The following is a 14,912-nucleotide window of genomic DNA, read 5'->3' on the forward strand; positions in this document are numbered from 1 at the left end:
TATTTTTTGGTTGTTGATGGTGACTTGGATTCCATTAGCTTCTAGATTAGGAGTGTTTACTTTAACTTCCTCGTAGTTAATATCCTCTCTAACGTAGATGATTAGACCTCCTCCTGTTCTGCCTGGCATGGTTTTGGACCTGTAGGTTCTCACTGCGTTATAATTTGGTAGGTTGAATTTAGTTTTATGTGAGAATTTGGTTTCTTGAATACAAGCTACATGGGGACCTTTATCTATTTTGAATTTAGCTTTGAGTTCAGAACCATGGCCGGATGAACTGAAAATTAACCTTCTTATATAGCAGGATCTACAAACTGGACATTGATCGTTAATAAGTAATTAATCAACACATAAGAAAATTCGCTCATCAATATTGCCATTGAACACTTTTGACATTAATTGAGGGGGTGAACTCAGTTCAGTATTTGGTGACTTTGATATGGCCCCCATGCTTGTATAAACATTGCTACTGTTAATCCCTGGTGGCCTGGTGGCAAAGTGAGGATAAACCGTCTCAAGCCCATAACTCAGTTGTTAACTAGATTATACAGTGTTCTTTATGCCCAACACAACGTCCGGGTAACCCATCAATCATCAAGTGAAGTAGAATTGTCTCGTTCATCAAACAGAGTTTTCTTTATGTGTTCAAGTTACAATGACATAAACTATTAAATTGATATAATGAGGCCTCACAAATTGTGCATATTTAGACATTGAAAATGAAAGAATCATACCATTGACGGGAGGGATGATAAAATAATAACAAATGGTCTGAATATTTAAATGCAAATGTTGTACAATGAAGCGACAAAACCCTTTCCATATTCATCCGTAATCCATGCGAAAACAGAATCCATTGTACGATTCCGACTTTGTCATAAGCATGTGTTAATGAATCACTATCCAATAGTGATGATACCAGGTGTTCGCGAAAAGGTGAGCGTATCCTACCCCACTTGAGGCATTCGTCACAAAACACATGCAAAGGCAAAGCTTGGAGTATAAATAACGTGAAATAGATCCAGGTTCCCTTTCCTAAAAAATAGGCCTTGGTAGGTCACCTTGTTACCAAATAGTTCAACGCTCACAAATGCATCAAGTTGGGCTTTTTCATTCCACGACATGCTGACATACCGTCAGACAAGATACAGCCATCATGAATACAATAATAAAGTTGCTGAAATCTGTATAATTAATTACCACCACAATTCTTTCCAACATTCGATATTAGTTTTCAGGCATTATACAATGGTTCATTTATACCAGGTGTTGACTTATTATTTTTGCGAACACCTGATGTCATCACTGATTTTCAGCGATCAATTTTGCCTTTTACTCCAAATGGAAACTGTTTCGGTAGATAATCGAGACTGTTTTTTTCTCAAGCAATTCTGTTTTAGTCTTTATTTGCATCTCACAATCTACACCAATTGGTGTTTATGGCAACGTTGGAACAGACGAATGCAGTCAGAGACAATCTTCGGAATGGCAGGACACGCGTAACCAATATTCGACACGACAACTGGGTTCGAACAACACACCTACGAAATCGATTCCAGCCAGCAACAATGACTGCCAGAAGCATCCCTTGCCTTCGACGAATATCTTCACAAAGCGTATGTCGTCACCTCAGATGTGCAGGGATTGTCGCCAGAAGACCCGCAAGACGTCCCATTTTGACAGCAAACCACCGTCAAGCACGTCTACAGTGGTGTAGACAGCGTCTACGCTGGACGGGCATGCAGTGTGGACAAGTTCTATTCACTGACGAGTCTCGTTTTCACCTCAGCCACAGCGATGGACGGATTCGAGTGTACCGACGTCGAGGTGAACGTTACGTCAATCATTGTGTCATGGAAGAAGATCGGTTCGGGGGCGGCAGCGGTATGGTATGGGGTGGGATTACAGCAAGACAGAGTACCCGTTTGATAGTGGTAGAGGGAAATCTCAATGGACAGCACTACCTCATCGGCCCTGTTGTTTTACCGTTTTTGCGTCGTCATAGCCGAGGCATTACCTTTCAACATAACAACGCCCGGCCTCATATTGCTCGACTTGTTCAGGATTATCTTCAACAAAACAACGTGAATGCTAATCCCCTGGCCGGCTCGCTCCCCTGATCTCTCACAAATCGAGCACAAAAAATGTGGGATGAGATGGATCGGCGCCTTCGACGTCAACCACGTGTTCCACAGACACTCCAGGAACTTCGAAACATGCTCCAGCAGATATGGACAGATATTCCACTTTGTGCGACGCCTGGTCCATTCCATGAGACGAAGATGTGTTTCTTGCATTGCAACCAGAGGATGACACACACGTTATTGATTTGTAAATTGACATTTTTGCATGTTCATGTTTTCTTTTAATGAAATCACGCATTTTCTGAAGCCAGTATAGCAAATTAAACCATTTGAACACTTACAGGAGTCTTTTATCTGTTGCAAACCCAAGTGTTTCAGATTTGGTAAAAAACATAACTTTGCATCAAATCTTATTCAATGTCACAGGAACTATTGTTGTTCAGTATATGTGTCGGCAAGTCTCTTGTTAGTCATTGAGTAAGTGTTGTGACTATTTTTCAACAAGAACAGTGGAGTGTGTGAGTGAGTATGTTTTTACGCCGCCTTTAGCAATATTCCAGCAATATAACGGCGGGGGACACCAGAAATGGGCTTCACACATTGTACCCATGTCTGGAATCGAACCCGGGTCTTCGGCGTGACGAGCGAACGCTTTAACCACTAGGCTACCCGACCGCCTTTACCCGTGGAAATTTGGTCAGGAGATGACCGGATCGATATGTGGTGAAAAGGTCTCCTTTGTTCAAGGACTTGTCCATAGCTATATTTAGCTAAGGTGCAATGCAATCGGCTTTTAATATTTTATGTCACACTACTGCTCATGGTTATGAGTTAAAACTCGGCGTGGATATGGAAAGAAGGATTCCTGGTTCAGTCCTATTAGCATAACCAATTACTTTCAAACTTTCGAATTGGACATTTGCAGTGTAATTATCATACGTGGTTCAGCCCTATTAGCATACCCAATTACTTTCAAACTTTAGAATTGGACATTTGCAGTGTAATTATCATACCTGTTTCAGCCCTATTAGCATACCAAATTACTTTCAAACTTTAGAATTGGACATTTTCAGCGTAATTATCATACCTGTTTCAGCCCTACTACCATACCAAATTACTTTCAAACTTTAGAATTGGACATTTTCAGTGGAATTATCATACCTGGTTCAGCCCTATTAGCATACCAAATTACTTTAAAACTTTAGAATTGGACATTTGCAGTGTAATTATCATACCTAGTTCAGTCCTATTAGCATACCCAATTACTTTCAAACTTTCGAATTGGACATTTTCAGCGTAATTATTATACCTGGTTCAGTCCTATTAACATATCCGATTACTTTCGAATTGGACATTTCAGTGTTAGTATCATACAGTGCCCTTTATATTTCAAAGAACACATTGTTTCAAACAAACTTAGTTATTAACTCTTATCAAGAACAGACAAACAACAGTGATAGGGAGTAGGTCAATATTTAATTTACAATAAATTCTTCATATGTTAAAACAATGTAGAAATACCTCCCTAACTAAAATGTACAACATCACATCATAACTTAAAAACTAACAAACCCTTTCTCGCCCGCAGGGAGAAGACGTCATTGGCGAGGCGTTGAGGCCTTAAGCTTATGGTAGCAAAATCACGTACGGATCGTGACCCGAGCAGCGGATCGGCTGCGCTGTAGTGCTTACCGAGTTAAACCTAAATAAAGCTTTACTTATTATTTACCACACAACACTATCGGCAACTGACGCTGTGACTCATGAAGGTAGATATTACACCTTCTCTGGGTTCTGTACATTTACATCTTAATGCATCTATCTCGAAAACCCGATTGCCTCAATGCTTCACAAGACCTGTCGCTGTTATGTGTACCAAGAACATTCTATCGCATAAATATAAATGACCACCGAAAGACCATCAACTTCAACGACACCGCAAACGTGATCATAGACTGTATAACTTTGCACAATTTTTGGTTCTTTTTGCAAATATGGTCACGTTCGTTTCTATTATAACGTGAACACAATCTTTATACGCTGCTCATCCTTTGTAACTCAAACATCGCCCATAAGGTCAAATTCTAAAACTTGGCCTGTTTTAACAGTATTACCACACATCCACAACGCATTCCATATCATACACACACAGTTCACAGGTGAATGTGACCCTCTGTCATCTTCATGACAAGGCATGTAACGTGGAACTGACGTAGATGGTGACGCGTCCTCCGACAGCTAGTAAAGTTAATGGAAACTTATCTAGGGTGTCTGTCATATCTGAAACGCAACAAACATGTCGTGTTGTACTCGGGCAGAGAAATGAACGATGTCACGATTACAGTGTTTATACATCCATTGTATATTTTTGAATAACAATATTTTGTCTTTCGATCTTAGAGTATTGAATGTTTGGAGTACATTTACTGTACAAAATATAGAAAATTAAGTTACGTTTTCCTTTGCAACATATTCTAAGTACAGTTGTGGCAGATGTTAATTGTTTTTACAAATATCTGAATAAAGAAAAAACGCTGTATAGAGATTGAGTTTTATAACATAAAACTACTCGTTGGGCTTATATAACACATAACACTCACTTGTCGCAGGTGCTGTTGCATTGAGGATATCCATGTTGAGGCATTTCCTGGCTAGATAAGGACTGGCAGTCTGAAAGGCTTCTCTCTCTACAGGGGTCATGGCTATGTCTGACGTCATCGCAAATTGGCCAATTTCAACTGTCTCATTCAACTTCTGGTTCTGCGAATAGTGGAATAAGTGCCTGTGAGACTAAGAATACGTCCAAGATACCAATGGAGAAGGAATCTTTGGAGTAAATAAGTGCCTGTGAGACTAAGAATACGTCCAAGATACCAATGGAGAAGGAATCTTTGGAGTAAATAAGTGTCTGTGAGACTAAGAATACGTCCAAGATACCAATGGAGAAGGAATCTTTGGAGTAAATAAGTGCCTGTGAGACTAAGAATACGTCCAAGATACCAATGGAGAAGGAATCTTTGGAGTAAATAAGTGTCTGTGAGACTAAGAATACGTCCAAGATACCAATGGAGAAGGAATCTTTGGAGTAAATAAGTGCCCGTGAGACTAAGAATACGTCCAAGATACCAATGGAGAAGGAATCTTTGGAGTAAATAAGTGTCTGTGAGACTAAGAATACGTCCAAGATACCAATGGAGAAGGAATCTTTGGAGTAAATAATTGTCTGTAATGAAATGCATCCATGTTTACAGTTAATTTTATAACATTCCGTCACCAAGTGTACATCGTAACAGCGTTGTGTCTCATCGTAACTCGAGGACATTAATGTCGTCTCAATTGTTTTTCAGTCACAGGTTTGTCTTGCCAGTACTTAGGTATATACAGATTGACGCGACTATACTTTTAACGAATGCGTGGGTCTTTTTAACGATCTGCAAAGGCTCTTATTGTGATCTGTTTTCCAGGAGCGTTATTTATGTAAACAATTGTTTGCTTACCTATCCGAATTTGTAATAATAAAAATAAAAACAATATATTTAAAGCATGTAATGGCAGACAACAGGAATAGCTCATGACACGAATAAGATCACACGGACAAGGATGTCCCAACATCTGCAACCTCGGTCGTATCTCTACACAACTGCCCGACTCCAAACATCAACCACCACCCACCCCCCCACCACCACCATCCCCCAGACACACAACCCCACACCAACCCCCCCTCAACACACAACTCACCTTCCTGGCCAGTATGTCAGTCATGGTGGTATTGAAGTCCTCGGTTATATTTCCTGGTAGAACGATGCACTTCCGGCTCCCTGACACGTAGGCTTTAGTCATCACCATGTCCTGTAGCAAATAGAATTGTCATTTCCATGTCACCAACGTTTTAGGAGAAACACAAGCAACATTTGGGTACAAACAGCGTTCCTGCCAAAAGGGGTACCACGCCATCCAGTGGCCATGGACCCAAGGAGGTGGGGCTTAACAGGTAGATATGCCCTTGTTCTATCCTTATGGGTATTACTAGGACCTGTGTAAGAACGAGCAAATGAAACATAAACAGACAGTCGTGATAGAGGGAAGTAAATACATGTAGGGAATACTTAGCTGCAGTTAATATCATGTTACTGAAATGAATTCAGTGTTATGACTTGGAAATAGAAAGAGATGTTTGTTTTAGCTTGATATAATGTTACTGGTTTAAATATGGCTAGGAGACACGGGTGGTTCACTCGTGGTTGATATTTTAGCCCCATGAATTACCTAGATGATAATAATATCGAGTTATTCATAGTTCGGAACAAGCGTTGTGCTGACTAGGATACTGCAATATCAATTTATGTATGTATCTAACTTTGTACAGACCAAATAGAGGTCGAAATTTCACAGTTAATGGACTTTCATCCAACATCAAGCTGACGAGCCGTGATATAACTGACATACTGTTCCCATCACACGCCAAGCTGACGAGCCGTGATATAACTGACATACTGTTCCCATCACACGCCAAGCTGACGAGCCGTGATAAAACTGATATACTGTTCACATCACACGTCAGACTGACGAGCCGTGATGTAACTGAAATACTGTTCACATCACACGCCAAGCTGACGTGCCGTGATGTAACTGAAATACTGTTCACATCACACGCCAAGCTGACGTGCCGTGATGTAACTGATATACTGTTCACATCACACGCCAAGCTGACGTGCCGTGATGTAACTGATATACTGTTCCCATCACACGTCAGACTGACGCGCCGTGATATAACTGACATACTGTTCCCATCACACGTCAGACTGACGCGCCGTGATATAACTGACATACTGTTCCCATCACACGTCAGACTGACGCGCCGTGATATAACTGATATACTGTTCCCATCACACGTCAGACTGACGCGCCGTGATATAACTGATATACTGTTCCCATCACACGTCAGACTGACGCGCCGTGATATAACTGAAATACTGTTCACATCACACGCCAAGCTGACGTGCCGTGATGTAACTGAAATACTGTTCACATCACACGTCAGACTGACGCGCCGTGATGTAACTGAAATACTGTTCACATCAAGCTGACGTGCCGTGATGTAACTAGCGATAAATCAGAGTATGATCAGTTATTTCCAAATGAGGATGTGTATATACTCACGCTGCTGTAGTCGATGTAGGAGTAGGATCGTGTTATGTTCAAAGCTGTCAGCCGTCTGTCAGAGGATCGGAAAAATATTCTCTCTTTGGACTTCAAAATGGCTGCGACTTCCTTTACGGTAACGTTTGTATCGATGTCACGTGACCATCTACTTCGTAAAACTTTTTCTCGGCGACGCTGCAAATAAACAAGAAACTTATGATCAAGTGTGAATGTTGTATGTTAAACTTAAATGTTTATCGACAACGTTTACATTAGCATCAATGCAACGAATGGTTTTGCAGTGAAAAATTGAAATGTCGAGGCGTCGTGTCAATAATTACATTAGACGAGATGATTGTACCTGTTTCTCCTGTTGTTGTTTGTCGCCTCAGTCAGCAGCAGTGAGTGAGTGAGTATGTTTTACGTCGCTTTTAGCAATATTCCAGCGATATCACGGCGGGGGACACAAGAAATTGGCTTCACACATTGTACCCATGTCGGGAATCGAATCCGGGTCTTCGGCGTGACGAGCGAACGCTTTAACCACTAGGCTACCCGACCCCTCAGCAGCAGTGAAGCGATATCGCGGCAATGTACTGATGATATATTATTCCTCCCCGTAATCGCTGCATGTTTGTGTGCAGAGATTTACGATTACTATATTTGGCGCAAAATTATCTCCTGGAAACATCCCCATTCCAGGGTTTTAAAACATGAGAAATCAGACGGTAGTGTCCCAAGAGTTATTTCCGAGATAAAGGATTGTAAAATCATAGGAAGAATTATTGAAAACATAAAGATCTTTACCTGTTGCCGAGTTTGACCTTGAACCATACAGCTGCATAACACAAGCCCCAACATGACTGCCAGTGTTGCCGTCACCCTCATGGTTGTGTGAGATGAAGTCACGACTGAACCTGCCTTGAACATTTATAGCGCCCGGACAGGACAATGGCGTTTGTTGCGATGACCAGAGGGCAGTTATGTCATTAAGTCTGGCCGGAACTGACACAGATATTTCAAAGGCGCTCTTGACGTCACAATGTGTGTTTGTCAACTGCGTTTTCTCCATGAATGATTATTACAAGGATATGCTGTGACACAGGCGCAGTTAAATCTGTCATCATGTCTCACATAAGTTGTCCCATATCCTTTGATCAATGGCAATGATTTCTTCACCCTTGTTAAATTAATTCATAATGCTACAAGTTTACAAGTGGGTTTTTTCCAAAGCGATGAAATGGGGGATATTTGTTTAATAAAAAAAGGCATTATCTTTTCAAACTGATGTTTCAACAATATACTTATTGTCTCTATATAGTTATATGAAGTAAGTGAGTGAAATATTCAACGTCGCAACGTAAGGAAGCGGAGAGAGCTAGTTATCAAACAATAGAAGTTTCTCAGCAAAGAACAACAGTTAGAAAGTAAGTGAAATATCACATATTTAAAATACAACAAACTAGATCAGGCGTAAAATGCATTTTAATAATTACACTAATAACCACATACAAATAGACGTGCTTGACTGATGTACCAGCAGGCCTGTGTTCCGGGAAGTACTTTTGTTTCAAACATAACAGCCTCATGACTAAATCACCTCACACTTTAAGTTCAAATGTAAATACACTTTTGAGATTTGGATAAGGTAAGTTAAAAAAGATACATTTTGTTGTAGTTTAAGGTACTTCTCTCACATAGACCAAATCATTTTGTCAGGCGTTAATTGTATATTAACAAAAATCTCTTCTAAAAGCAAAGTCCATTGTATGACTTGACTGTACCATAAGCATTTGTTAATAAATCATTATCAAATAGTGATGATACCAGGTGTTCGCGAAAACTGTTTATAATTCATTGGAGTAATAACACTGTACACTTAAAGAAGTTAATATGCCAACATGTGTAATATGCATATACTTTTAATGGCGAGCTGCTGAAAGCAACTTCAGTTATTCTGACCACGGAATGCCTGGGAAATCCAACATTAGGTATTTTTGTCGCCCTAATACAGCACGTCGCTGCTTCCATTCAGTAGTATCAGTAGTACTTGTTTTCACATTTGACTGACAAGTACACACATTGTCATGCTCAACATCAATCACGAACAGAACATGTAGCTCGAGGGTCTCTGAACTGTGCAATGCGTCAAAGCACATGACCCACTCGCCAGTGACATGTCACGTACTGGCAATAGGGGCCGCACGTTTCAGAATAGGGATTAACACCTGGAACCTACATTAGAGAACACTATAAGTGTATCATGACAGTGTGGGTACACGAAGGTCAAAACGTATTAATATGTATAATTAAAAGTGATACGACTCCTCCCATAATAATAAGAAAATATTGATCAAATCCAATCATATCATAAGCAAATGGTCAAGTAGATGGAGCGTTTTCCTGGAGAGTGTAAGGTCGCTGTTCGATCCCGACTTCGTCATACCAAAACAAGGTTAATGATGCTTGTTAGTACCCTGCCTGGCGCTCGGTATGAAGGGGATAAAACAAGGACTTGTCGGCTCGGAATGACTACATGTGTCTGAATATTGGATCCATGTTAAATTGTGGCATGGTATTTCAGTGCGCTAGCACTACAAAACCTTCATCAGTCCGAACAAGTACAAGCATACACATACACGTGCATGCTCGTCGCTTTATAAGTGCAATAATCATAAATGCAATATTAAACGTCATTTCACCTCACCTCACCTCACGTAACTGTGTCAACCAGGGAGTGCATTTGCAGAATAAGAGACCTGTCACCCAATCATTGTTATAAATATAAATTTGCTGGTTGGTTAACGCCGCACTCAGTATCATTCCATTTATATGATGGCAGTCTGTAAATCCAGTGATTGACATCATGAGCATCGATCTATGCAACTGACATATGATAACATACACCAACCAAGTCCGCGAGCCTGTAGTCGCTTCTTACTACAAGTTGAACACCAATCCCAACCCGGATCTTCACGCGGCACTAACTGTTTTGATATAGTGGGATATATGCAAACACATTATCGGTTCAGATTATGCATTGTGTATGCATGTACAGTAACTCTCCAAACCGGAAGGCGTGTTTCTCGGGTATATAGGTATCCACTGCATAAGCCACTAAAATAAAATAAGGAAATAAAAACACAATATATGATGAAAAGAACATCCAGATACTAACAAGGCGATGCAGCAACATGTTACAGTGAACGTTACATGATGCGTATAAAGGGGAAGATTTAAACAATTGACATTTACGAATAAAAGGCATTGTTTATATTCCGGTTCCATATTTCCAGTGACAGGGAAGTTACAGCAGTAATGAAAAAGTACTGATAACCTGTAAAAATACTACAATCATTACAATTCCGTGATAAACGTCTGATTGGTGTATTAAAGTAATCACATTCGAGCAACTGCATCACCGCTCAGGAATAACTGTATCCTTCAACCTGGACGACCACATGTACCACATTACACGAAAGGTCAACCTTTGCGAAAAAATGCATAGGATTCATAAATATGTATCCTGTATGTATATTCTAACATATATTACTAATGCTTCATTCACTATTTAGCTGACAAAATATACACTTCTTGGTGTCTTATCGACATCCTATTGGTGTCTTAAAGGTGTTTTAGTGGTGTCGTATCGGTGTCTTAATGGTGTCAAATTTTTGTCAAGTGAGGAGGGAAGGAAGTGGCAGAAGACTTAGAAAGGAGGGCGAGGTTTTGAAGACATGGGATTAGGGTATGTTTGTTCTTATGGTCATTTGTTATAATCAAGACTGAGGTTTGATTACAACAGAATCTCGCTGTTCCGAACGTCACGCTTCAGGTTCGAAACTGCAGCTTGTAGATAATTGACATGAAATGTATGTTTCCAGTATGAAGCAATGTGATGCGAGTGTGAAGTACAAAACAAATATGGATTATAATGCATCTAATACTTAATGATGAAGCAAGTCATTATATTGAAAACCATATTGCAGATTTTAGCAATACCCTGGTAAAATAACAGCATTGGAAACTGGCTTGACACATGGTACCTGTGTGGGGAATCGAACACAGGCCTTCGGCGTGACGCTTTAACCACTTGGCTATCCCTCCACCAATACTGTATTAAAGATACGATCTAACTGTACACATTCTTGGAATGTCTCAAAACAAGAAATAGTTTCAAACCAGACAGGGACGGTGTGAACAATGTATACAACAAAAGTTCCTGTGACATTGAATACGATTGAATGCAAAGTTATATTTTTTGCCAAATCTGAAACTATTTCGGTTTGCAACTGATAAAAGACTCCTGTAAGTGTTCAAATGGTTATTTTGCTATACTGACTTCAGAAAATGCGTGATTTCATAAAAAAAAACATGAACATGCAAAAATGTCAATTTACAAATCAATAGCGTGTGTGTCCACCTCTGGTTACAATGCAAGCAACACATCTTCGTCTCATGGAATAAACCAGGCGTCGCACAAAGTCCTGTCGGATATCTGTCCATATCTGCTGGAGCATGTTTCGAAGTTCCTGGAGTGTCTGTGGAACACGTGGTTGACGTCGAAGGCGCCGATCCATCTCATCCCACATGTGCTCGATTGGTGAGAGATCAGGGGAGCGAGCCGGCGAGAGGATGACATTCACGTTGTTTGGTTGAAGTGAATCCTGAACAAGTAGAGCAATATGAGGTCGGGCGTTGTCATGTTGAAAGGTAATGCCTCGGCGATGACGACGCAAAAACGGTAGAACAACAGGGCCGATGATCTAGTCGCGGTATCGCTGTCCATTGAGACTTCTTTCTACCACTATCAAACGGGTACTCTGTCTTGCTGTAATCTCACCCAATACCATAACGCTGCCGCCCCCGAACCGATCTTCTTCCGACCACAATGATTGACGTAACGTTCACCTCGACGTCGGTTCACTCGAATCCGTCCATCGCTGTGGCTGAGGTGAAAACGAGACTCGTCAGTGAATAGAACTTGTCCACACTGCATGGCCGTCCAGCGTAGACGCTGTCTGCACCACTGTAGACGTGCTTGACGGTGGTTTGCTGTCAAAATGGGACGTCTTGCGGGTCTTCTGGCGACAATCCCTGCACATCTGAGGCGACGACGTACGGTTTGTGAAGATATTCGTCAAAGGCCAGGGATGCTTCTTTCAGTCACTGTTGCTGGTTGGAATAGATTTTGTAGGTGTGTTGTTCGAATCCAGTTGTCTTGTCGATTATTGGTTATGCGTGGCCTGCCACACCGAGGATGGTCTTTGACTGCATTCGTCTCTTGCAAACGTTGCTCACGTTGACTCGATCCTGCTTCAAGCATACCAGTGGCTCGCAGACGCTCATTTTTGGAGGCGTGGCATTTCGTAATGTTGAATAATTGCGTAATTTTGTTGTTTTTCTGAGTGGTTGTTGTCAGCACGATGATAAACAATGCATATGGAATCCCGTTAACGCACATGTTTTTATACCCATTCTTGTGTAGTGAAATGCATGGGGCTTGCATAAAAGTCAACTTTTGCATGCAATGCACGCTTTTCTGTAACAGTTGCGTTTTGGTGACTTGATTCCATACATGTACTACAATATTGAAAACCAAACTTTACTTGTTTGAAAAATACACTAAAATATTGGTGTCACAGGAACTTTTGTTGTTATGTCATAGTTTCATCTGCAACATTGCTCTGTTATCGATCACTTTTAGAGTATGCATAAGAAGTACATACCCTTCTTCTTCTCAGGGGCATATGCAGTATGTTGTTATAAAGTGATATGTGCACAGCAGTTTTGGAAAAGATAATGCTTCTGTTCATTGCTAACGTTGTCAATCGCGCGGAGGCATACAGAACTACTTCAGGGGAATTCCTCAATGTCTAAAAATAACATTAAAAATAATTAGGGGAAACTGAGAGCGACATCGATTTATGCTATGAATGATGCAGGCTTTGAAGTCAGACAGATCAAGTATATGTCGGGTCACCGAAATGAAGCGTCCATTCGAAGCTATAACAGAGAATGCTCTACTTACCAAAAGAAATCACCGAGCTCCACACTATAGTGCCTCAGTAAATCCAACCGCGCCGCCTCAAGCGGTAATCCCTGTCATCAGCAGCCGTAGTATGACTCAAACACACACCAAAAGTTCACAGAACGTTAATATATATGTATAATTCCAACGCTACTTTACTGGGTGCAACTTGTATTTCAAGCGAATGACATTGCGGTAGCCGCCATTTTCTGCCGTTTGTAAAACCAAGGGATGTCACTCCAAATGGAATGTTTGAATCAGCTGATGAACGTCAACAAATACAACTTCAATCCATAAGTAAAATAGCATCCACAAACTCATTATGGTCAATAAAGAAAATGGCTGCAGTTTGTTTATTTGTGTTGCTATTCGCAATCGCAACATGTATTACTAATGAAACCTGCTTCAATAATGAAACCTGCTTTGGTATTGGTACCATTAATGTCGTCAGCTTTGATTTTTTCTCTGTCTGTGATCGTCAGTCATTTTGCCGATTAACTCCATAGAATGCAGGACAAGCAAGTGTAGAATTGAGAATGACCTGAAACACTGCTGGTTCTGACCTTTACAGTTCATAACCCTTACTCTGATTTGAGTTCAAATGAGATTAAGATCTATTTAGCGAAAACACACTTCAACTAAGTACTTCTTTTCATGTCCTTGTACAAACAATGATATCACCGTTTGAAATCCTGGATAAAGCATCCAGCTGAAGTACGGCATGAGGATCGACCATGTGTGATTTGGCTTGTGTTAACCGACGGCAAGGGATCGGTGCTCATGCGGTCATTATAGGTTTTCTTGGTCCAGACTCGACCATTTGCAGACAGTCGTGATATTCTAGAAAAGTTATTACTGCGGCTTGAGTGAGTGAGTGAGTATGGTTTTACGCCGCTTTTAGCAATATTCCAGCAGTATCACGGCGGGGGACACCAGAAATGGGCTTCACACATTGTACCCATGTCAGGAATCGAACCCGGGTCTTCGGCGTGACGAGCGAACGCTTTAACCACTAGGCTACCCGACCGCCCCTACTGCGGCTTGAAAAAACATTCACTCATTAAATCCTTTGATAGACATTTGATAGAAGTTGTGACCTATATAATGTTGCACACTGTTGTCCATGGGGGATTTAATAAACCGGGTATACAGTTGTTCAGTCTGAGAAGATTTGCTATATCAATCGTATCAATGAATCAGCTACATCTTATTATTCATAGGATTAAGTCCAAAGGACATTCATGCTAGTATATCCGTTCTATAAAAGGATTACAAAGAAACCAGGCAAAGCAAGAATCGTATGCAACATCCAACCAAATGCATAGATGTGGATACTGTTGAGTACAACGTCTTTCCGTGTTATTGCCCTTGGTGGTGGACTGTGTGCCACTGAAGGGATGTGAACATATACTAGTATTTTACCCGAATGACCCGAGTATCATTCGTCTCCTCTACGAGTTATTATAGTATGTTCCCCTTTCAGCTATCCAATGTCCAGAGATGGATCTGGTGAAGGTGTACCTCGCCGTGGTGCTGCCCCTGGTGGTGGACTGTGTGTGTGAACCCGGGCTTCAGGCCTGTGAGTGGGAGTCCTGAGGTTTGTGGAGCTCCTGTACCAGAACATGTGCTGGGGTGAGAACCAGAACACGGAAGAT

At 41.0% G+C, this 14,912-nt stretch overlaps 1 protein-coding gene across 1 annotated transcript; it reads right to left on the reverse strand.

Annotated features, from left to right (window-relative positions):
* Positions 1-3,613: 3,613 nt before the first annotated feature.
* Positions 3,614-8,156, reverse strand: LOC139455276 (uncharacterized). Its single transcript, XM_071236828.1, has 5 exons — positions 8,034-8,156; positions 7,245-7,421; positions 5,823-5,933; positions 4,685-4,844; positions 3,614-4,364 (listed from the first exon to the last, which is right to left on the reverse strand). Exons 1-5 carry the CDS (start codon positions 8,154-8,156, stop codon positions 4,267-4,269), a joined length of 669 nt encoding a protein of 222 aa, XP_071092929.1. The 3' UTR covers positions 3,614-4,266.
* Positions 8,157-14,912: the final 6,756 nt, after the last annotated feature.

This window comes from Haliotis cracherodii, unplaced genomic scaffold (genome assembly GCF_022045235.1).
Source record: "Haliotis cracherodii isolate W230 unplaced genomic scaffold, xgHalCrac1.p SCAF_11, whole genome shotgun sequence".
Classification (NCBI taxonomy): Eukaryota; Metazoa; Mollusca; class Gastropoda; order Lepetellida; family Haliotidae; genus Haliotis; species Haliotis cracherodii.